At 47.5% G+C, this 25,270-nt stretch overlaps 1 protein-coding gene across 1 annotated transcript in view; it reads left to right on the top strand.

Moving 5' to 3' along the window:
- The window catches only part of LOC8028413 (atrial natriuretic peptide-converting enzyme), an 82,461-nt gene that overhangs the window by 42,635 nt on the left and 14,556 nt on the right, over window positions 1–25,270 (top strand). Inside the window, exons 9-12 of the mRNA XM_040218232.2 lie at window positions 8,543–8,653; window positions 21,510–21,705; window positions 22,653–22,739; window positions 22,804–22,862. Coding sequence (XP_040074166.2) covers window positions 8,543–8,653; window positions 21,510–21,705; window positions 22,653–22,739; window positions 22,804–22,862 — 453 coding nt within the window. The remainder of the gene's footprint in view (window positions 1–8,542; window positions 8,654–21,509; window positions 21,706–22,652; window positions 22,740–22,803; window positions 22,863–25,270) is intronic.

Genomic DNA, 25,270 nt, shown 5'->3' with positions numbered 1-25,270 from the left:
GAAACTGAAATGGTGCATAGGTAGTGACGTCAAGTTTTGCGCTAAATTTAGCGGGGCAACTTCCCGTTAAATTTAGCGTCCTCCTCTAGGACGGCATTAAATCCTTATCGTCCATGAGATGACCCAAGAAGTCGTCCTTGAGGTCGTCCTACACGCCATCTTTGCCAACGTCGAGGACAACGTCCTAGAGGACGACGTCAAAGACGACATCTAGAACGACCTCTAAGACGACCTCAAGGACGACTTCTAGGAAGACGTCGAGGACGGCGTCCTAGAGGACGACGTCAACGACCACGTAAAGGGTCTAGGACGACCTCTAAGACAACCTCCAGGACGATCTCTAGGACGACGTCAAGGACCATCTCTAGGACGACGTCAAGGTCGTCAGGTCCTTCGAGGAGGGTGCAAATGGGAGGGAATGCGTACTGCCGCTCCGCATACGCGCGGCGCAATGGGGTGCAAGCACAGTAAGGTGAAATGGTCAGCTGCGCACACCTACTGCGCATTAGGAGGCCAGAATATACATAGCGAAAAATCTTGAATAGTAGCCTAATAATGCGCATTAAAATGGCTGAGGCTGCACAGCCACCTTCGAACAGCACAGTGGCAAAGTCAAATTCGTTTGGGGCTGCAACAGATGTCCGACGATGGTACACATCGATATGAGCTAGAATGCGCACAGAGCGACCAGGCAGTGCAAACCAGGTGGTGCCACCGGTGGAGTGTCAACACGGCAGTGGAGGTGTTTACATGTGTGTACTCATCCGACGCGGGCGATACCTCCCCACCCCAGACGTACGTCCGGTAGCTGCGTGACAGCGTGGTTTGTACTGCCTGGTTGCCGTTTGCGGATTCTAGCTCATATCGCAAGGAACTATGCAGAGCCGTTCTGTCGCTTTGCTGAGAGCACCGATCCTGACCTTTCTCGGGGCATTCTATTCAACATTTTCCGTCATTTTCACAGGTGCGGTGGCGAGATCGTCACTGCTTCTAACTTCGCTGGGCTCACGCCCAATTCGCGATTTTTGTAGGCATCGTACCTGACCACTTATTCGAGATGACGTTTTGGCATCCTTCAGCGATGTCTAGTAGAGCGTCCTTCTTGCGTTCGGTGAAATTTGGAGCCCTGAAACCCGACGGCTCCTTTATCTCGAAATATGTTCAGGAAAACGATTGTCGCAGCCAAAATATTTTGCTATCATCCGTTATAGCCACGTCCCACTAGAGCAAAAAACAGCAACAAACGACAACGAAACAGGACAACGAGCGACAAACGACACCGACAGACAGCCTGTTTGTCGGAATCCGCCGTCCCACGTGGCGGACGCGGCGCAGAACACGGGGACAAGGAAACTTGTGTCGTAGTGGGACATGGAGTTGTCAACAAAACACTTCAAAATATAGACAGAGTCTGGCGACGCGGTTTTTGTGTTTTCCTCTTTGGGCATAAAACGCGCCGACAAACGCGGTGAAAGTGGAGACGATTATTTTATGTCTTGATTAAAGCTTCCGCTTGCCTTCGTTTGCTGTTGACGACTTTACGCAAACAGCTGTGACAACCGACATCAAACTTTTTCATGATATCACCCGTCATGATAAAATCATCATGACGGGTGATATTAATATGCCCGAAATAAACTGGGACTCGCTGCACCCTGGCCTGGACACTGCTGATGTTATTATAGACATGCTATTTGCGTTCAGTCTAACCCAAATTGTCAGGGAACCAACCAGGGTGCAGGGATCGTCACGGAGCTTGCTTGACGTAGTGTTCCTCAGTGACCACTTTCCTCGGGCTCAAACTGACGTAGAAGTGGTGGAGGGGATATCTGACCATACAATTGTTGTATGCACGGCACCTGTTCGTAGTTCCGCCATCTCCCATGGCTGCGCCAAATACGCGCTCGATTTCTACAAAGCCGACGATGCTAGCATTCAAACTTATCTTGCTCATGAATTTAACGATTTTCAAGAGCTCTATGATGAAACTGATATCAGTATTGACGAACTATGGCAAAATCTCAAGTCCCCTATTAATCACTGCATCACTAAGTTTATTCCTAGTAGACGTAAAATGATAAGGAAGCTAAACCCATGGATTTCACGTGAAATCATTCACCTGAAGCGTAAGCTCAAAAGACTAAGAAAGTCATCCAAAAAGCGTCCACTCACCAACCACAATCCAACTATATCGGAACTATCCAGACTGCTCAAACTGAAGATTAAAGAAGCAAAGCACAAATACTGCAATATTACCCTCCACAATTTTATGAAAGCATCACCGCAAAAATTCTGGAATCATATAATTCCCAGAAAGTCTAAAACTTCCAACATAAGCGCCTCGGAGGCACAAAAAATGGCAGAAGAATTTAGCAGTTTTTTTTAAGTCCGTCTTCACAGCTGATAATGGCAAAGAAAACTTAACTCTACCTTCTAAAACCTATGCAGATAAAGATCTTGGTGGCTTACACATCACAGAAGCGGGCGTTCTAAAACTTTTACTCGACTTAGACGCAAAAAAGGGTACGGGTCCTGACGAAATTCCTAACATGTTTTTAAAAAAATACGCTGAATGGATAAGCAAGTATTTAGTGCTAATTTTTAACAAGTCTTTGAGTCTTTCTTCGGTTCCCGCAGAGTGGAAAGTCGCAAAAGTTATTCATATTCATAAGTCTGGCGATAGCTCTTTAACTTCCAACTATAGACCTATATCCCTAACGTGTACTTGCTGCAAGATAATGGAACACATAATTTTGAAATTTATGACAGAATTCACCGAGAAACATAATATACTAAATGCACACCAGCACGGCTTTAGGAGAGGTTTGTCAACGACTTCACAGCTAATCGAGACACTCCATGACTTTTCGATGGGTATAAACAATAGAAGACAGATTGACGTAATTTACTTAGACTTATCAAAGGTCTTCGACCGTGTTTCGCACGTCAAACTTGTGAAAAAACTTAAACAGATTATGGGGGAGGGACCGATAATAAAATGGATAGAGGAGTTTTTAAGAAATCGTTTTCAGTTTGTTTATTACGAAGGACAGGTTTCACAACCAGTTGCAGTGGAGTCGGAAGTTCCACAGGGCTCTGTCCTAGCTCCACTCTTATTTCTTCTGTACATTAATGACATGGTTGATGGCACTGACGCAAACATAAGGTTATTTGCAGATGACTGCATTATTTATCGTGATATCTCATGCCAAGATGACCAAGCAATATTAAACAGATCTTTAAAGAAGGTAGCAGACTGGTGCAGTGAATGGCAGATGGTTTTAAACACTGAAAAGACGGTTTGTATGTGCTTGACCAATAAGAAAAAAAAAATGTTCTGGAATTTCCTTACAGCTTAGACGGTAAAATTTTGCGCAGAGTCACTGAATACAAATATCTAGGTGTCGTGTTAACGTCTAATTTAAACTGGAATGCATATGTCAAATACGTATCTATTAAAGCGCTCGTCAAATTATTTTTTCTAAAAAGAACGTTAAAACACTCTAGTCGTGAAACCAAGTTGTTCGCATACACCACACTCGTTCGCCCGGTATTAGAATATGCACTGATTGCCTGGTTCCCCCATACGCAAACCAATGTCAACATCCTCGAAAGTGTTCAGAGGAAAGCGGTAAGATTTGTTCACCACAAGTATGGTCGCTTTGATTCCCCTACGGAATTGCTGAAAAGATCCAGCCTACTGACCATTGCTGATCGCGCAAAACTAGGAAGACTCAAATTTTTGTACCTCCTTTTAAACGAAGCCTTTAAAATGGACAAGAACAAGTACGTGAATTTTTCCCAGGCAAGAACAACAAGACATAAACACTGCAATACATTAACTGAATACTTTTAGGTACTCTTTCTTTCCTTCAGCTGTAAGTGATTGGAACAGCCTTGATCCGCTGTTTTTTAACTACACAAATGTGGATGCGTTCATTCAAGCTCTTGAACAAGGTCTTCTCAGCAAGTTCATGAGTTAGTTATTTCTGTTATGTTCTGTGTTGTTTGTTTCAATATGAAAGGAAGTGACGATTTCTAAGAATTACTGTTTTTCGCGCGCCTCAAAAATTGTGTGTGTTGTTTTTCTTTGCACCATACCTGCTTTAATCCCTCTATGGGGATTGGCAGTATTTTGAAAATAAATAAAATAAATAAAATAAATAATTCCCGAATCGTTCCTTTTTTTTGGGTCGTTCGAGACATTCTAGGTGTGCGCCACAAACTTTCACGCCAATTTTGAGGATGTTTATAAGTTATATCCAAATGATTGAGAGCAGGCGTTTGGGGTGGACAATACGGCATCCCGATTATCACAGAACGCGATGACAAGTCTCGTCTGCCAGAATGGCTTGCCGGAACGTCGTGTCCTACTTCGGGGCGAGTGGTCTTACTTTGGTCAGTGTATCCATCCTGATGCAGGGGCGTAGACCACGGCGTCTTGAAGCACCACCTCGCGCATCAGGCTTTCGCGAGTAAAACCAGTCAGAGCAAATTCCCTTTCGCAACACGACCGCCAGCAAGAAGCCACGACCACTACGAGCAATCGAGGGACGGGAACTGCGGGAACGATCAGTGGCCGCCAAGCCCTTCTTTGAAGGTCGAGCGTCGGAGCGAGCCACGGGAGAAGTTGGAGGAAGGCTAGAAGGGTGGGGAAGAGAGGAGTCTTGGGGAGTGGTATCGCGATACTGTAACTCGTTGCTTTTTTTGGTAACTTTTAACTGTAACTCGATAGATTTTTTTTTCAGTAACTGTAAAGATAAATTATTATTATTATTATTATTTTTTTTTTGCAAACAGTAACTAGAGCTATCTGCAAAAATACAAATACTTTTTGCGAAAAAAAAAAATGACCCTATTTTGTGAACACTACAGGAATCAAACCATGGGCGGAGGGTGGACCTCACATTAGACACGACAAAATAAAACAAGAACTCGAAACTTTTTTTATCCGAGCAAACTTCCGGAGCAGAGGGCAGGCGTTTTTCTGTTTTGTTTCTCTTTTTTCACTGCGCGGAAATTCGCCTTCAGCATTTGCTTTATTTCAACATTTTTGTGCGGGGCCCTCTCGCCCCGTCTTCACCCTTTCCGATGTCATCGAACAGCCCCGCCTCATCAGCCAAGCGACAGAGCCACCTCGCGGAAACACGCGACGCGTAGACACCTAACGGTGAACTGTTTAACGTTGGATAGAACAAACTAAAAAGATAGGCGAAACACATTTCGAGGCAACTTTGTGTTGCTTTTGTTCACTCCTTGCTTTACCTTTTTTTTTATACTAACGGTCTTTTCGACTTTATTCAGTTGCAAGTGGTTTAGCCTTCTGCACCCCTCCCTATTATTGTAATAGACTCATCTGTTCATCAGTATCCCCATTTCCTGTCAGCTGAGGAAGGGGAATAAGAGAGCTCTTAAGAGAAAGAGGAATGGTTAGTGAATGTTGCAAGAAAGAAGGCAAATATTTGGATTGTAGTTAACCGGTATCGCTCAAACGAGATGCAGTCCTGAGTGACGAACGGCAGGTGTTACCGTGGCCCGGCTATTGAATTGCACTTTGACCTTGTCGAATATAGCGGCGATAACTTCAGTGCTCGCTGCAAACACTGCAAAAGAGTCTACGCAGACGGGAAGTCCTCTTCCTTCAACCTTCACAAGCCCCTCGGGGTGAGGTTCGACTTTCATTTCTGGACATTACCGCTAGGCATGGAGTCGGAACGATGGAAGGCTGAAACCTCGACAACGCTCTCCAGCCTCAACGACGTTCCCACCATTGGGAAACCTTTTTACGCCTGAATACTGCACTCCCGTCTTGCATATATCCGTTGAGCGCCTCTTTAGCAAGGAAAATTATGTGCATCGAAAAGGAGAAGTTAAGTGATGAAAACTTTGTAAGGTATTTTCGGCTGCGTTGCATGAACTAAATAATTTATTATTTAGTCCACCATGTTTTGAAGTAGCATTGACTCAACAAAGTCGTGCGACGGTAATAATATATATCTCAAAAAGTGAAATGAAAGTTTTCTGAGAGTTCTTAATAAATATAAATCGTAGGCATCGTGTGTGTTTATCAATGTCTTCGTAGTTGAATTTAAGAAAAAAACTAAAGTATCTTCAAAGTAACTAAGTTACTATAATGAAGTAACTGTTACACGCTACATGTATTTTTAAGTAACTGTAACTTAAATGCATTTATGACAAATTATCTGTAACTGTAACTAATTTCTTTTTGAAAGTAACTTACTCTAAGACTGGATCTACTGAGGTTACAATCTGGCGAGGAGGATAAGTTTGTCTCCGAGAGATGTTCCCCGGTGGGACTGTTTGCGGCGCTTCAAGTTCAAGGACAAACAAGAGCCTGTCCGTCGTCAATCGTTTGTCGGCGCTTGTCGGCGTTTTTCGTGAGTGTTGGTCGTTGCAGTGGGATAGCATCAGCGACACGTAACTTTGGGGTGTCGCCGGACAAAAATCGGTTTTTGTCCCTCTAGTGGGACGAGACTATTATTAAACACACAATCACAAACGTAAAGAGCTTTAGTGTATATTTAAAGCTTTGACGCTTGTTTATAAAACGTCAGCGTGAAAATGATTGCTTTGAGTGATGTTTAATTGGCTACTCACCGAAGAAACAGCGAAAAATAGCCGCCGGCGCCGGGCACGGCAGCAAAAAGTTTGTTTGCAGCACGTGATTCCCCTCTGCCAATCCTGTTCGTCCCTCTGAGCGTTCTCTATAGCTTCGCTTCGTCTCTTTCTACAATCCCTACGCAAAGCCAGCTTTTAGCTAGGAGCGTGACTGTAAATCGGTGCTAATCTTGGTGCAACCGGAATTTAAACCCGTGCTTAGCTCGGTTTTGGGCGCTAATCCGCCTTAGGAAATACCCGCTTTCGGTTAAGGTAAGTGACGTTGGTGCAACCGGCCCTTAAAGACCGACGACCATTTCGCGCTTTCCACTTTTCCCTCGCTTCCTCCTCTCCCCCCTTCTACCCTGTCCACCGTTGCCTCTTTCCTCCTCCCCCATAGGGAGGAGGATCTTCTGCCTTGCAGAATCTCGGGTCTGGTCGTCGGCCTTTAAGACCCGTTCACACACTTGCGACTCCTTGGAACAGAGAGCCTTAAAACCTCTAAAAATCTCTTAGGACGAGAGAACCCACTGACTCACTGGCGCCTTCTATGCGGTGATCCTGGAACTACTTTTCATTTGAGTGAAGGTTTGGCGCCATTTGCGAGGTCAAATATACTTAGATAAATGTTCGTTTAGAACATTTACATAAGGTTTTCAAGCCAAGAAAGAAAAAATGATGCGCCAAAGAAATAGAAAATATTCTGGACCGCCAAGTGTTCCATTGCTACCCGATAGGTGGTGCCAGTGTGTGCTCTCGTCTTAAGAGATTTTAAGACATTCGGTACTAAGACGTCGCAAGTGTATGAACAGGGCTTTAGGGGTGAACGGAGTGCAGGAGGCGCCAACCCCCAATAGAAGGACATATTCCACTAGGGTCTAGAACATTTCGGGGGAGGTCTTTTCGGTGTATATCCTTTAAAATCCTGGTTATCGTTTGACTGTCTCGTCTCTGAACGTACGTCGCATATTTTAGTACTTACGTTGCTTATACTTACATCTTCATAGAATACTTGTGTTGTCCTTCGCTATGAATAACTTTCATAATTGCCTCTACAAATAGCAATTATTTTAGTTGCTATGTTTATTAATCGAATGACTAAGAGATTATCTTCGGCTTACTTGACCCCGCTCGCCACTCTGTTTCTAGAATATATATATGTGGGGACTTTTTTAATGCCATCGTTTTGCCTAACATAATCTAAAGCTAACAGAATCTCATCCCTTAGATTGCGTTAATGCTTGTCGCTAAAAAAACACGCGACTTTTTTTTTTTTTTTAAATGTATTGGTTGTAAAATGTATTACATGTATGTTTAGCTTCTCAAAATTACGTCCTACACAACTGTATTAAGATATCTTTCGCTGTATTAAAATGACTGAATATATCATTGCCACATCAGAGACGCAATTAATTTTATTTGTTGAAGTTTATATTTATTATATTTTATAATGGACAAAACAGAGAGCTAAACTAAAACAAATATGCACTCCCTATTGGTACGTACATCTCGCACCTTTCATGCATCAAAATATTAAAGCTTACAAAGGTCTCCAATGTCCGCTGGAGGTTTAATTTCATATTTACATTTCATATATTTAACACATCATATTTACACCGAAACGTCCGTGCAAAGAAACGTCCGTGCACCTAAAAGACCGCACTGAGAAGTCTTTCACCAATATGTTTGGATCCCATTCCTCTATAAGTTTTCTTCCAGCGGGACCCTTCCTTCCCTTTTATTCTCGCGTCGTACGATGGAAGATCGGAGATGGTTCTTCATGCTCGTTATGATAGGAGTTCAAATGTCTTGAAGAAAAATTACAGTCCGATATAGTGTTTTTGTTGTTCTTGTTTGCTTTAGTTCAACAGGAGTAAGGCACTGTGTAAGAGTATACATATTTTCCTACTCAATTTGCATTCAGATCGTTGTGGTCCGGGGCTACTCCACTGTGGAGACAGGCAGTGCATCGACATAACACAGAGGTGCGACTCAAGGCTGGACTGCACGAATGGAGCCGATGAACAGAACTGCTGTAAGTATCATCTTTTATTTATTTATTACTTTAATGCGAGAGCGTTAGGAGCTCGATCGTGTCACAGAAAAGCCGGTGTCAGCGGCAGCGGGATGGGAAAATCCTGATTGTTCAATAGGATCACGCCGACTAGGTCAAATATGACTGCGAGGCCACAGGCCTCGCAGTCATATTCGTAGCAGGATGGATGTCTCAGGTTGTAGAGTGTGCCATGTGTAAATGCCCGAGTTGGCAGCTGCCTCCAAGACACTGCTTCTTCCCTGGATAGCTTTGATTGGGTTGGTGGATAGACCCTTCTCCTGATTTGGTAGTATTCTAGTATTTCTGCACTTTTGGAGACGCCTTCATCCGGGCTCAACAGGGCTCGACCGATAGGCAGGAAGATCCGGAGAGTATAATCTCGAGCCAAGGCGTGGGCCGTCTTATTTCTCGCCAGGTTCACGTGCCCGGGGTCCAAGCTATCTGGATTTCCAGAAGTTCTCTGTTTTTTGTCAGAATCTGCAGAACCGCTGCTGCCACTGTCCCCCGCTGGAAATTTCTGCAGGCTGCCTGTGAGTCCGTGATTATTGTGAGGCGTTCCCTGCTCATCGAAGCCGCCAAAGCGGTGACCGTTTCTTCCGCCGCTCCTGTCTCTTGGGTCCTGACCGTCGCTGCTGCCACCTACTCTCCGCTGCCGTCCACCGCGCAGACTGCATATGCTCCTTTCCCTGAATATTTGACTTTATCGGTTAATCTTGTGGATTCCGCTTTTTCTTCCGTATCGTTTCCTGAAAGCTTCCACCATTGCTCTCCTCCACTCCCTGTTACGTTTCGGATGCATATTTCTCGGGATGTGGGCCACCCTTCTCTTGTTTCTCAGGTCCAACTGGATCCTCCGTTTGCTCCTTTCCAGCGTGGCTATGCCCGCGGCCTTGAGGTTCAGTCCTTCCAGCTGGTTTGTTTTGTGGTCCTCCAACATTTCCTCCCACAACTTGTAGACCCCAAGTTGCATGACCCTCTCCGTCAAGGTTTTTGGAGGTAGCCCCAATGTCAGCTGGCAGGTCTTTCTGATGAGCCTGTTAATCTTCTCCTTTTCGCTTTTTCGAAACCCCAAGTACGGAGTTCCATCTGTTATGGTAATGACCACCAAGGCTTGCACCAGTCTCAGTGAGTTCTGCTCCTTGAGTCCGCGCTGGCGGTTGGCCACCCTCCTCACTAGGTGTGTGACTTGGGAGACCGTCTCTTGTAGTCTCCGCACTGCGGTTGTTCCCGCTTCATCTCCTTGTAAATTCAGCCACAGGATCCGGATCGTATTGACCTTTGGGATGGTGACTCCGTTGAGGGTCAGCTCCGGGTCCTGCTCCTCCGGTGGTGGCCTCCCTCTTGTTCCTTTCTTCAAGATTAGCAGCTCTAACTTGTCCGGGGCTCACGCCAGACCGCAGTCTCTCAGGTATGTTTCAGTCCTAAACACCGCCTCCTACAAATCGTCCTGCTTGGTTCCTGCTTAGCCGGCCGTTGTCCACATAGTCAAATCATCGGCAGAGATGGCGTGATTGATTTATTCAATGCCCTTCAACCTCTCCGCTAGACCCCTCATCACAAGGTTGAAGAGGAATGGTGAGACCACTGACCCCTGAGGAGTCCATCTTTGCGGGATCTTCAACTTCTTCATCTTTGAGACTCTGTTATACACCGACGGTGAGCGTACACAACGTAGCGCAGAACGCGCTCCTTTCATTGGCCGGCGATTTGGAACTTAGTATCTGCGAGCAATGATCATCTTTGTCCACTGCGCTATGCCGCGTTTCATACGCTCGACGTCGGAGTATCACAAAGCCTTTAGGCTACCAAGTCCCAACGTCGCCATCCAGTCTGCAAAGAAGTGTCGTACATAATTGTAGGCCTTCTCTCTAGAGCCAGTCCCTTGTAGGCTCCTCAGCGCCGCCGCGTGGGAAACTTTGTCAAAGACGTCCTTCGCATCTAGGGCTAGGATGGTGATCTTGCTTCTAGGGCTCAGGTTGTCGATGACTTCCTCCTACAACTGCAAGAAGACATCTTGCGTCGACAGATGGGATCTGAAGCCGTACATGGTACTTGTGAAGTGGCCTCTCTCCTCCGGATGGTGCACCAGTCTGTAATGCGCCATGTGTTCGACCAACTTCCTCACGCAGGATGTCGGAGTTATCGGTCTCAGATTGTGGATGACTATCGTTTTGCAAGGTTTGGGTATCATTGTCACACCTGCATGTTTCCAGATGGACGAAATGCTCTCAGTATACCAGCTTTCGTTTACATGTCTTAGTAGGCAATCGACCATCTTGCCATCCAGGTTTCTGAGTCTTGTTTTTGATTGGATTCCGTCCTGGTGCCGTGTTTCTCGCCAGCCCTCCCAGAGCAGCCTGCATCTCAACTCTGGTGGAGGGTTCTTCCAGCTCTGCGTTGTCTTCTTCCTCGTAACCTGGGTAAAATATCGTGCCTTGTACGGGGTGCTCACCGAAGACCTTTTTCACCGTCTTTAGTATCTCCTCATTCTTGCTCGGGAAGTTGTGGATAAGTTGCTGGATCTGCTGTCGCGAGGTTGCATTGGGCTCCGCCCTGTTCAGCAGGGAGCCTGAGGATTGCCCGGGTTCTCTTTTTGCTCAAGGTGTCCGGCAGCTGATCGCACACTTTGTTCCAGTTTTGCCTCCCCAGTCGTTTGGCGTACTCCTCCGCCTGCTTGTGATCGGTGCGAACTTGGCCTTGAGTTTCTGATCTATTTTCTGCCGCTTCCATCTTCTCAGAAGTCCTTGCCTCACCTCCCACAAGTGAAGCAGGTGAGGGATCACCTCTGGGTTTTCTGTCGTGAGCAGGATTATCTTTGTGTGCTTGGTCACGGCTCCAACCACTTTCTGCGTCTACTCCTCGATGTCTGCCAGCTCCCCGGCGACCTCCCCCTTCGAAAAGGCCGGCCATATTGTGATTTTGCCGTCGTTGCCTTCATTCGGTGCCCATGACAAAATGCTGTATGAAGGGAAGGGGGGAGAGGAGGCCCCATCAAAATGGGAGATTTCGGGGGGGGGGGGGGGTGCCCATACCCCCCCCTCCCCCCTGGCTACGTGCCTGTTCGGACGTAGTCTGAATAGAGGAAATACTACCTATTTTATGTTACGCTCATGTGAGGTCAGAATTTAAACCACTGCTTTTTGAAAGAATGAATAAATGTGAAGATTTGAAAACGGTGCGTCGTTATACTACATAAAAGGTCGTTTCATAAATAAATGCCCAGAAACAACTCAAGCTGCATCCCTCCACACTGGTTGTATTTCCCCGTGTTATTTTTTTATTTAGCGATCTATTGCAATTACCCTATTTTAGTTTTGGCAGGCAACGCCTCACGGTGTTAAGAGGACGTTTTTATATATTAAGAATAAGTTCTGCTAGTGAACTGCAGAATTACCGCATGCGGATAAGGCATCTCAGCATACTTCAGTTAAGTGAATGTATTGCACATGAGTGAACGCTCGTTTCTTAATTGGTAGGTGAGCTTTTCTCCGCACACGTCAAAAGATCGGTGAGCTTTTCTCCACATCGAGCAATGGAACGGTGAGCTTTTGTCCGGTGATATTTTCTCCGGTGCGCTTATCTCCGGTGATCTTTTCTTTGGTGAGCGTTTCTCTGCTGCCCGTAGTTCAGAGTCTACACAAAACAAAGGCTTGTTAACAACGTTCCCGTGTTTTAGTGTTGTTGATGATTCTTTTATTAAGCGCTTCTGATAATTTTTTCTCGCAAGTCTACTGAAGTTAGACCCCACAGCGGTACACACGTTTTACATTCAGCTATCCGTTTATATATTTCTTAGTATAGGTCCTTATGTTTTACTCAGTGGTTGTGTTATAATAGGTGGTCATTTATACAACGTTTAGTTTGCCCGATATAACGCAGGCCACAATCAAAGGGTATCCTGTGCTCAATTCCTGACACACACTCCACATCTTTTCCTCCATGTCCCTTCACAATCTGTATTTGTCGAAGGGAACGGGTCATACAGCTCAGCCTATAATCTGTGTGAAAGACGGTGCTAATATTAAACCTGTTGGCTAGTGCTTTGATGTTGTGGGATATTCTGTGAAAGTTGGGAAGGACTGCTCGTTTCGAAGGTTTAGTACTTTTACACTACCTTTTTTTGGAGACACCAGATAAACCAACTGTCTTAAAATATACTCGCAAGGATACCTTGCAATTCTGAACCGCTCTAAGAAGAAGATGTAGAGATCAACTAAGTAAATGAGAACGGGACTTTTGAACTTGACTTTCGTAACATACTGAACAGCGTGCTGCTATTTTTAAAACTAAATTATTATCATGCTAGCAGTTTTCAGAACTGGCATGCCAAATCATGTGGATGTTATGTATAAATATTTATAAAACAGTAAATCATGGAACAATTTTTTTTTTGAAACTTATGCAGAGCATACAATGGGCTCAGATAGATATCTGGACGTTTTTTGGAACAGTCCGAAGTTTGCTGATTGTGGAAACAATTTTAAATACCAAGAAAATTCGGTATCATGCAGATTTTGATGTGGGAGATTGCTCTATTTTCTTCATTAAAAAAAAAAAGAAAAGCAGAGCAAAAAATACGCGAAGAAACAAGTGGGAAAAAAACAAGTAAACGAAGTGCACACTTTCACTAGCCAGATTAAAATAATAACGGAAAATATTTTACCGGTGGTCTTTTTTTCTTCTGACGTACCTCGGTAAGTGGTCTGTTTGGTCCCCGAGATAAGTATGTGTGCCCCTAACGGTCAGAATACAAACGGACTCGTGAAATTTTATTGATTGACTTGCAGTAGTTCGTTTCCATGCACACGCAGTGCATTCCAGAACTGAATTTTCTGATAGATAATTACGAAATTTCTTGGAACAATGGAACGAAACATTTTAGTGCAACATCGTCGAAGTCTTGTGCGTTGTGTGTTCGTTAATTCCGAACCCTTCTGAACGTAGTCTTACCAAATACGTGCGTCCTAAGCGTATTTCTAAGTCGGGTCCGAATTCCTTTTGTTAGTAAAAACGACTAATTTTGTGTAAATCAAGAATGACCCTACTCCTTCCAAAACACAAACGACTTTGCGACCAGTGTTCCGGTAACGAACGGCCCCCTTTGGCGAGTGTTCCTATGACGAAGTGACCTACATCCAGAAGGCCGCTGTGACCAGTTGTCCTGTGACAAGATTTCCGATGACGAGTGGGCCGGTTGCCGTTTTCCATACTCCCAGGGAAGGAATTAGTTTTAAGTTGAAGGTCCAGATATTGTATTTATCCGTCCCTTAGCCTTTCTAAAAAAACTCGGGGGCGCTAGTGATTTCTCCATAGATTCCGCACAAAGCATCTTGGTAGAACAAAACAAAACATCCTCCGCGCTCCTCCTTACTGAAACTTTGTTAGGGTTCCGGATAGATGCAAAGAGCTGCAAACCTATAAACCTCAGATAGATTCCAGAAAGAGCACGGGCTACCGCGGAACAGATACACGCACCTTGTTCCTAAACTTCGGACTATCATGTGTCACTACCATTTAGTCAAGGTACTTCCACCAAAAGCCTCATAAACTCAAGGACCGAAACACTGGACCGTGACAAGAAACTTAACAAATGTTCTTCCAAGAACTGCTTGCCCTAGCCAGTAAGGTCTTGTGTTTAAGGGAGTAATACCGATAGTTTATGCCCAATGAAAACACTTGAAATTTTGTTAATGAGTGAAAGGGTTGTTGATCATTCACTAGAATCATGGATGCACCGCAAGGACAAAGTTCTTGTATCCAAACTAGCAACAGCGTTCTGTAGAAAGGAAGACAGCAACTTCTGCCATTAACGACCACCCGGAGGGTACTATCGACCTTGCGGTCTTTTAGAAAAACAAAAACTTAAACCCAAACGTATCTTTTGAGACTTCATTTGTCTTGGTGGCTAGGGAAGTAAAATCGGCGTCCTTCAAAGCTTTCACAATGTCACGGGTGGTGACCAAAAACAATAAATAAACAGGAAAAAATAAACGTTTAATGTGGCGAACTTGTGCCAGAAATAAAAGGGTACAAAAGATAATAACAGAACGTCGCGGGCGTCGAAGTCGGCGTAGCAGCAGAGTCGAACGCTGGGGCGAAACTGACTCCGCTCGCCTTGCGGAATCCATTATGTACCCTCGTGGGCTTCTGAATCGTTCGGCGTAGAAGGTTCGGCGCGTAGAACATTCTGACCTCGAACAAGCCCAACATGGTTCTCGAATTTACCAGAATATTACTTTACAGAGTCAACAAAAATGTGCCCCCGCGGCCAGGAATCGAACCCTCGCTTTCAGATTGCAAAGCACGCGCGATAACCGTTAGACCACGAGCGCGCTGCCTTCTTGGTCAGCTGCGCTCGCGGCATTATCCTCCCCTTTAAAAAAGTGCATCGTCCCGATGCAGCGCAAAACGAAAACACAGATCCACAGCAAAAGGACAGCAGACTCGCGAGTCGCACTTAACAGTTCACTCTTTGACGAAACTCCAGAGTTCTATCGTTCGTAATACGGCTTGAGCCGGACGACGTGCACCACCTCGGGTCGTGGCTGGCGTCTTGCAGATGGGCGCGTTCCGTCCGGTAGAACTTCGTAGTTCAGATTGCCGAGGCGTCGGATAATTTTGTAGGGTCCGAAGTAGCGTTTGAGAAGCTTCTCGCTGAGACCACGGCGACGAATGGGAGTCCAGACCCAAACCCTGTCTCCGGGCTGGAAGTGGACGTCCCGACGACGAAGGTTGTAGCGGCCAGTGTCGACGCGTTGTTGGGCTTGAATCCGGAGTCTGGCGAGCTGACGGACTTCTTCTGCCCTTTGGGGAACCACCTGGGCGTCGTCGCTTACGTTGACAGCCGGTTCGTGGGGCAACATAGCGTCCAGCATTGTCGTTACCTTGCGCCCCATGCACCGGTTGAAAGGGTATCACTCCGGTGGTCTCTTGTACGGCCGTGTTGTAGGCAAATGTCACGTACGGCAACACCTCGTCCCATGTCTTGTGCTCCACGTCGACGTACATGGAGATCATGTCGGCGATGGTTTCGTTGAGTCTCTCCGTCAGCCTGTTGGTCTGCGGGTGGTACGCCGTGGTGCGACGATGGCTGGTGTGGCTGAGACGAAGGACTTCTTGCGTCACCTGGGCCATGAATGATGATCCACGGTCTGAGATCAGGACTTCGGGAGCGCCGTGCCGGAGGACGATGGATTCGATGAAAAACTTGGCGACTTCAACAGCCGTTCCTGGTGGAAGGGCTTTTGTCTCGGCGTACCGCGTGAGATAATCAGTTGCGACGATTATCCATCGGTTTCCTTGCGTCGACGGTGGGAAAGGTCCGAGTAAATCCATACTGATTTGCTGGAATGGGGCAGATGGCGGCGCAATAGGCTGAAGAAGTCCTGCCGGTCTCGTCGGTGGCTTCTTCCGTCGTTGACACTCGTGGCAAGATCGGGTGTAGTGGTGTACTGTCTTCGCAAGCTTGTGCCAGTAGTACTTTTTGCGTATCCTCGCAAGAGTCCTGCTGTAACCAAGGTGTCCCGCCGTCGGGTCATCGTGGCAGGCTTGAAAAATTTCTTCTCGAAGACTGGAAGGGATCACCAACAGCCACGCCGTGTTGTTGTCGCTGAAGTTCTCCTTGTACAGTACGCCTTGTCGGATTGAGAAGGTTGGCAGTGTTCGTACAAAACCGCGGGGAACGGCGCTTCCTTGTCCCTCTAGGTTCTCAATGAGTGCTCGCAGCTCAGGGTCGTCTCGTTGGAGTGCTGCCATGTCGCTGACATCCAGAGCGCCGAGGAAACACTCATCGTCGTCCTCTTTGGTGTAGGCAGGACCGGCCTCGACTGGGGCCCTTGACAGGCAGTCGGCGTCATTGTGCTTCCGGCCGGACTTGTACACCACGGTCATGTCGAACTCCTGCAGTCGTAGGCTCCACCGGACGAGGCGTCCAGAGGGGTCCTTCAGATTCGCCAGCCAGCAGAGCGAGTGGTGGTCTGTGACCACGCGAAAAGAACTTCCATACAAATATGGGCGAAACTTTGTTATTGCCCATACGACAGCGAGGCACTCCTTTTCAGTCGTTGAATAGTTCCTCTCCGCGTTAGACAGCGTCCGACTTGCGTATGCGATAACTCGCTCTGCTCCGTCCTGCAGTTGGACTGGTACCGCACCCAGTCCGGTGTTACTGGCGTCGGTGTGGATCTCGGTTTCAGCAAACTAGTCGAAATGGCCAAGAATCGGGGCCGTCTGGAGTCTTCGTTTGAGCTCGTCGAATGACCTCTGGTGTTCTTCTCTCCACTCGAACCTTACGGCGTCCTTCGTGAGGTGTGTCAGCGGTGCGGATAGCTTGGCGAAGTCTCGAACAAAGCGCCTGTAGTAGGCACAGAGTCCGAGAAATCTTCTCACGGCCTTCTTGTCAGACGGCGGCGTAAATGCAGCTACGGCGCGGGTCTTCTCGGGGTTAGGTAGAACACCCTTGTTGTTCACGACGTGGCCAAGGAACTTTAGTTCCCCATAGGCGAACCGACACTTTGTTGGCTTGAGTGACAGGCCGGCGGTCTTGATGGCTTGAAGCACGGCTCGAAGTCGTCTGAGGTGTTCGTCGAAATCTCGTGAGAATACCACGACGTCGTCGAGGTAGACGAGGCAGCTCTGCCATTTCCGACCTTCCAGCACGGTGTCCATGACACGCTGGAAGGTGGCTGGCGCTGTACAAAGCCCGAACAGCATCACTTTGAATTCGTACAGTCCGTCGGGAGTGACGAAGGCAGTTTTTTCCCAGTCGTGTTCGTCGACTTCAATCTGCCAGTAGCCACTCTTCAGATCCATCGACGAAAAATATCGGGAGTGGCGCAGTCGGTCTAACGTATCGTCAATGCGGGGGAGCGGATAGACGTCCTTCTTCGTCACAGCGTTCAGTCGACGATAGTCCACGCAGAACCCGCAGGGTTCCGTCCTTCTTCTTTTACAAGGACGACTGGGGACGCCCATGGACTTCTTAAGGGTTGAATGATGTCGTCGTCGAGCATCTCCTGGACTTGATCTTGAATCACTTTCCTTTCCTTTAAGGAGACTCGATACGGCGACTGGTGGACAGGAAGTGCGTCGTCGTCGGTAACAGTGCGATGTTTCGCCATTGGTGTTTGGCGAATCTTCGATGTCGTGGCAAAACAGTCACTGTATTCGGCAAGGAGATCAGCCAGTTGCCGGCGCTTCGTAGCTGGGAGCTCGGGGTCGATTTTGAGCGGCGGCGGCGTCGTGCTCTTCTGCTGTGGCGACGAGGTTTCCTCGGAGATTGCGGTGACCACGGCTGGCGCCTGAAGCTCCTCGACGTGGGCCGCGGTGGTACCCTTCGTTAGGTGCTGCGGCTCCTCTCGAAAGTTCGTCACAAGAACAGTTGTACGTCTTTCTTGGAGATCCGTTACGCCTCTTGCGACACCAATTCCTTTTTCGAGGAGCAGTTGGACGCTGCCTTTCAGAAGAGCTTCACCGTGCATGGCTGCGTCGGTTATAACGGTGACGAAAACACTCGACCGCGGCGGCAGGTTCACATGGTCGGCAATAACTCGGATCGCGGTCGACGTCGTTTTGGTCTCCACCGTCGGCAAAACAGGTTTTCGTAGCGTCAACTGGTTTGCCCCGAGGTCGATGACGGCGCCATACTCGCAGAGAAAGTCCATTCCGAGGATAACGTCCCTCGAACAGTCTTGCAGAACGACGAACTTCACAGGGCACGTTTCACCGTGGATCTCGACGCGAGCAGTGCATCTCCCGACCGGCGTGATGAGATGTCCTCCGGCGTGGGTCGTTTGGGTGGAACCCACGCAGGACCATTTGCCGGTAAAGACAACGGCGGTAGATATGGTCGGCCTCCCCGCAGTGGTAGCAGATGGTTCGTCGATCCGCTGTCCTCCACACGTCGGTTTTCCTTGGCGCCGGCTGTTCTCGGCGGTCGTACTGATGTACTTCGTCGTTGCGTCAGGGGTACGCCTGCGTTGGTGGGTCTCGTCGTGGCGCCACCGGGTAATGTTGAGCAGTTGGCGGCGGTCGTCGGGCCACTGCGGCGTAGGTCACTGTCGGCTCATCGGCTGCGGCCACGCTGGCAGGAGTCTCCGGTTGAATTGCCCGCTGAACTTCTTCGCGTACCACTCCGGCTATCGACAGCGAAGCCGGCTGGTTGGCAGCAGGCAGCAGCTTCCTGAGCTCTTCCCGGGCGACGTCGCGGACAATTGCCCGGAGAGTATCAGCGCTGATGCCGCTTTCGTCGAATCGGGAAGACGTCAGCGTCGAAGCAGCAGGCGTGCCGGCGAGTCGGTTGTAGTGGGTGGCTCGGACTGACAGGGCCCGCTCGATGTTAGATGCCTCGGCGACGAATTCATCGACAGTAGTTGGTAGGTTGCGATCAAGGCCACCGAAGATGTCACTCCTCACTCCTTTCATCAGGACGCGCAGCTTATTCTCCTCGGTGGACAGAGGGTCGGCGCGGCTGCTCAGGCGGAGGACGTCTTCAACGAAGCTGGTGACCGTTTCGTTGGGCCCTTGAGTTCGTACTTGAAGGAGGTCTTCCGCGCGCTGTCGTCGTGTCTGGTTCGTGAATGTCTCCTTCAGGCCAGCGACACAGGTGTCCCACGACGTAAGCGACGCCTCGTGGTTCTCGAACCACTGCCTCGCGGTACCCTCCAAGGAGAAGTAGAGGTTTTGGAGGCGCTACTCAGTGGTCCATCCATTATGGCGTGCTGCACGTTCGTAGTGCTGAAGCCAGTCCTCTACGTCTTCGTGGGTCTCGCCATGGAAGGTCGTCGGAGTACGCTGGGCAACAGGCAGGTAGATGACGGCGGCGGCGGTCGGGGACTGCGATTGCTGGTCGTCCATCGTCGGCCTCGTTGGCTGCCTGGTCCTGGGTGGCAGAAGTCCGTATTCCGGGTGTAGACCTTGGGTGCGGCGACTGGTCCGAGTTTCAGGTTCCGCGTTGAGTGGTCTTCTCACCGGGCTTGGAATCGGGCTTGCACTGCGGGCCCTGGGAGGGGAACGCTGCACGGGCATGCGGTACCCCGCACCTCCACCAAAATGTCACGGGTGGTGACCAAAAACAATAAATAAACAGGAAGAAATAAACGTTTAATGTGGCGAACTTGTGCCAGAAATAAAAGGGTACAAAAGATAATAACAGAACGTCGCGGGCGTCGAAGTCGGCGTAGCAGCAGAGTCGAACGCTGGGGCGAAACTGACTCCGCTCGCCTTGCGGAATCCATTATGTACCCTCGTGGGCTTCTGGATCGTTCGGCGTAGAAGGTTCGGCGCGTAGAACATTCTGACCTCGAACAAGCCAACATGGTTCTCGAATTTACCAGAATATCACTTTACAGAGTCAACAAAAGTGTACCTCCGCGGCCAGGAATCAAACCCTCGCTTTCAGCGTGGAAAGCACGCGCGATAACCGTTAGACCACGAGCGCGCTGCCTTCTTGGTCAGCTGCGCTCGCGGCAACAATTTCTCCTTAGCTTGCTTCAAACTGATGTCGAAAGGCCTAACTAACCCTGAAATGGTTATATCGAATTTCCTTCGAAAATTCCACCTTCGGCGTAACCGAAAACAAGCCTGACTTATCGGTTCCCACAAGTACGGCTGCTTTTTCCTCCAATTCTTTCTTGGACGAACAAAGTTATTCCGGTGTGGAATGAGGTTCTAGCTTTCGCATAGCAAGAGTTTTAGAGGTAGAGGAGGAGGTGGTGGTCGCGACGTCTTTTGTGTTTTTGTGGTGATCTCTTTGGGCTCAGTTGTGGAAAGAGGGTTTTTGGCTTCTTCTCTTTTTGTTTTGCTTGGCCTCAGTGCCTTTTTAAGCAGTTTTTGCAAAATAAATTCTTCAGCTCTGTTTTAGACCTTTTAGTGTATGTGCCGTTTTTACAAGCAGTCTTGGGGGTGTTTTGTCGTGGTTAAAGAGAAACTTTCGTCCCCTGAGGCTTACATTTTTCTTATTGAAGGGCAGGTCTAAATCGGGGTTTTACGGTTTTTCCGATTTTGCTGAAATAGGCTCGGGGGTCAGTTTTATTGGGGTTTCGATATTTCCCGAAAACGCAGAACCCCTTACTCCTTCTAAACTGTCGTGTGCGTTGGTGTGCACGGTTTCTGTCGAGCGGGTTCTGTCGAACTTTCTTTAACAATATATATGCGTATAGTCTGTTGGCGAGTGAACGAGTGAGCCTCGTTCGTGAACAGTGCACGAATTAGTGGAGCATGCGGGATACTTGTGATGAGTTTTTTTTTTTTTTCTTAAGCGGCAGCCCGGTGATTTTTTAGCTACCGAAACTGAACACATCTTAGAAATACCTAGGCTTTGCTTTTTCCAGCATGCTACTTATTAGTATATCTAAATTTAAAATAGCTATTCAGAAAGCGGCAAATTGTTGCCAACATTAAACTTTTCCCGGGCTTTCCAGTGCAGTGACGTCACATGTCGTAGAACTTGCAAGTCATGCAGGCAGTCTATGAAACAGTATGTTGCGCGTGTTTGGTTTGTTTTGCTGGTGTGAGCTTAACCAGCATTCATTTCACACCATCAGACGCCATGTACCCCGTCGAGAACAATCTGTACCTCCGCCTTATTGTTCCGAATTACATCTGACGTCGAGTGTTTACTGTTGCAGTGGGGCCTTTCTGCAGCTTCTCAGACCGAATTTCAAAATGCAATAACTTTGCGAAGCAATTTATGAAGACTTATAATTTGGGTTAATAGTTCAGATAATTTGTTGAATAAATTTTGAGGCAAATCATTCACGATCAAAATTTCGCTGGCCTTAGGAGCTTTAAGTTCCCAAGATGAAAAATGCGCTAATCGATCACCTTAACTTTCCAGTGACGCTCGCATCGAATTCAGAGACCGTGAGCACGTCACCCCTGCTGCACCCGCACCAAGGATACCTGATGGCCAATGAAAAGGGACAGTACAAGAAGATCTGCATGGACGACTTCAACTCGACACTTCCCCTGTTTCGCCGCGACGTCATACTCAAAAATCTGGCGACAACCGCGTGTTCTATACTCAACCTGGGGTAGGTAGTACCTTCCGTTAGTTGTTACGATTGCGATTACAGTGTTCTGTTGCAGGCGTTTACTTTCCCGCAAACTCAAGCATGTTGTCGGCGGACAGTTCGTATAGTATAAACCTTTGTGCGTGTGTGTGTGCGTGTCTGTATGTGTGAGATTAGAAATAAAAACAACACATAAAAACGGACTGGAATCTTGAGGTTAAGTTTCTTCCTAATACATTCTTATTTTTAAAGATTAAAGTGAAGCGAGTGTGTTAGAGCTCAAACGGGGTTAATTTGCAGTCTCAAGTCGATGCCGTCGTCTGACAGATGACTTAGTGGATGTCCCTGAAACGTACTTGACAACTAAAGCTTGGATAGACCGATCTCACCGCAGGTTTCATTACGCCACCACTGCCGCCATCCATGGTGGGAACTGTAGCCTTTCTGCACGTGCGACGACCTCGCTGGAATTCTGAGCGCGAGGCAGCACGAGCTGTCTCGTGAACTGGCGCCTGCCTTCTATGAACTACAGTTCTGGCTGCGTAACGCATGCGTGGGACGCTTATAGTCGGTGACAAGTTAAGGCTGGTCACCTTCTCTCCAGCGTTCACTCTGCTAAAGTGGAAAGAGGTGGGAGGAGCTTCTACTTCACCCTTAACCTGACACAGAATATAGCGAGATCCGCCTATTGTAGCAGTTAGAAAAGAACCTGGTATTCTGTTTTTTTAAACAAAAACAAAACAAAATGGGCGCACCGAAAGCAACAGAAAATTCGCTTCAAAATTTTAATTTCAACAAAAATTGCTGGATATGCCTAAAGAGTGATTTGTCGAATATGCATTTGGTGGCAGGCCGTCGGTATGTTTGTCGGATAGTGTGCTAGAAAGGACAGAACGCAAGGTTTTACTGTCTTCTTCTCCAGCGCAGCAGCCACGCAACTTATATGTCGCACCCTATAACCGTTCCAGGCCACCTTCGAGAATGGAGTTGCACAGGGATGGGAACAGCAGCGACAGCTACCTGCAGCTGTTGGATCCCCAGTCCCCCGGACTAAGGTGACGCGGCGCAACGACGTAAACAAGAGCGAAAATGTGAAACAAACTCTGTCTCTTCTTGCAGGTTTTCATCGGCTCACTGCCAGACAAAGCTGGTGGTTTATCTGCAGTGCAGCCTCCAAGGTACCGTTTTACTTTATACAAAAATGGGATTACCAAATAGCAAAAAAAAATAATAAAATGGTTAATTAATTCTTAATCTTATAGTTTTAGCCTCCGATTATAACGTGTAACAAAGGTATCTTGGGAGATACTGACCACATTCTAATCTAATGGCGAATTCCACGGGTCGTTTTGGAGCGCGCCGGCGTCGATATTTCTGGAGTGCAGCTATTTCCCATGGCGATCGGGATCGAGACGGACGTGTTCCATTCGTCGGTTTGTATCAGCTCCCGCTCCAGATCTTGATCCGGATCCGAAAAAAGTCGCTTTGCTGATTTCGGCGAATTCGGCCTGAAGCCAGCCTGGCCAGCCTTCGGCGCGCACACGTGACTTTCTTTCTCGTCGGGCATATCGCCGCGGAAAATTTCGTAATGGCCGCTCGCGAAGTGCCGCCCCCTTTAGTGCTGCTGCTGCTGCTTGATTGCAACTCGTCGTCAAGTTGCTGGAGCAGCTCATCCAGCAGCAGCGGCTCGAGTGTAGTAGCGACGACGAGGATTGCTTGTATTTCCCGCGTGAATCCGACTCCCATTTCGGACCTCCGCAGAAGAGGCCAAAAATTGAGACCTACTTGGGGCACCGTTCACCAATATTCCGATGATGAGGCAAGTGAGCTACGCTGCTAAGTTGATGCACATCGCTTATCGACACGCATCTTTCACACCATGATTAACTTCGCTCGTGCGTTGAACACGTGTAGTTAGCGCCGCGATTGCGAAAACATGTGCTTCGAGATCCGGGACCGCGAAAAGGGAATTCCCGGGAAAGTGAATGACGGGAAGGCATCCACCGATCCCGGAGGAGTGGTCATGTTCCACGGGGATACGGATGCGGAGAGACTCCATTCGGATCGCGTTGCTCCATTTCGGACCTGGTCTACTGATGCCGGCGCGCTCCAAAACGACCAATGGAATAGGTGAGCGGCATTTGAGAACTTCCGGTTCCTTAGGAAATTTTCTTTAGCTGATTACAAACGACGACGATGATCCATAAACCTGTCTAAGCAGGGTTCTGAATACCAGTCTGCAGGTTTCAGAACATGCTTGCACAGGCTTGCAGCTCATTGTCGTCGTTTGTCAACAGTAAAACATAATTTGCTAAGGAACAAGTTCCCAAACGCCGCTCACCCATCGCCATAGGACGATTGCTAGTTTGATTGTCAAATCAACGAAATAATCTGTGAGTGCCGCTTGTAGCAGTGACCCCAAGTGCGTAGCGTACTATGTATTTCCTAGTCAGCCTATGAAGCGGGTATCCCAAGTAGATTATGACCACGGCGGCACAGATTGCGGCATGCGCCGATAAAAAGGCCAAAGAAGAGCGCTTCTTTTGTAGCTAGCCCAGAAAAGCTTACTACGTTCTTATCCCTACCGAAAAATGCGGTATAACTTTTCACTATCCGGATTATGGAACTGGGAATTTGTTTCTGGAAACCCGAAATCCAGGTTGCAGACAAAGAAATAATTGCTGAAAACCTAAATTCCAGGTAGAGTCCAGATAGAATCCAGATAGATTTCCGGTTCCATATTCCGGATAGCGAAAAGTTATACCGGATTTTTAGGTAGGGATCGGTGGCACAAAAGATGCCCAGAATCGCATTTCTTAAGCTGTCAGTCACCATCAAGCTTATGTTGCATGCGAAATTAGAGAAAGGCAAACCACGGCCTTCACATTAATCTGAAACATGTTGATATTCAAATAAAACCATGACGCCACAAAAAAGAAGCTTAAATAAATTGCCCTACTAATTACTCGTGAGACATTATGTCGTGCGTGTGCTTAGTTTTCGCGAGCAAATATTTTGAGGGCAGACGAAAATCCACATCGTCAGTTCAGAATTTGAATTTTCGGTCAAACGCGCCAAGTTCAGAATTCAAAGTGCAGAAATTCAAAATCCAGGTGAAGCTTTCTTTTTCAAAAACCTGTTCCCTCTGACACGCCGAAACTTTTTTTTTCATTGATTGCCGATTAAATGGGGTTTCGAAAAAAACACACAATACATTTTTCACACTAGAGTCGTTTACCTTCTTTTTTTAGCCATATATAAAGTCTAAACATAAGAAACCGACGCAAGGAGCTTGAGTGTGGCGGGCCCCGAAAAAGGTGGGCCCGTTGGGTGGTGTTCCCCTCCCCGTGCTCCCCGTGCACACGCGAAAGCTTATTAAATGCGCATTTTTTTCCGTTTGTGACTTTTTTTTTTTTAATTTTGTTAAGCAACAAATTCGGGTGCTTCGACTTGATCGTCAAAATGTTCGCGTCGTTCACATTGTCGGTTGTTCCTGTGTCAGACAGTTGATTCAGACCTGCCAACAATCTGCACGTGTCTTTTGGAAAGCGTTTGATTGGCAAAATAACTGCCTGGATGTTAGCGG

This window comes from Ixodes scapularis, unplaced genomic scaffold (assembly GCF_016920785.2).
Source record: "Ixodes scapularis isolate PalLabHiFi unplaced genomic scaffold, ASM1692078v2 PGA_scaffold9__187_contigs__length_104089568, whole genome shotgun sequence".
NCBI lineage: Eukaryota > Metazoa > Arthropoda > Arachnida > Ixodida > Ixodidae > Ixodes > Ixodes scapularis.
Note: the sequence above shows the minus strand (reverse complement) of the source record. Positions and strands in the feature narration are given on the sequence as shown.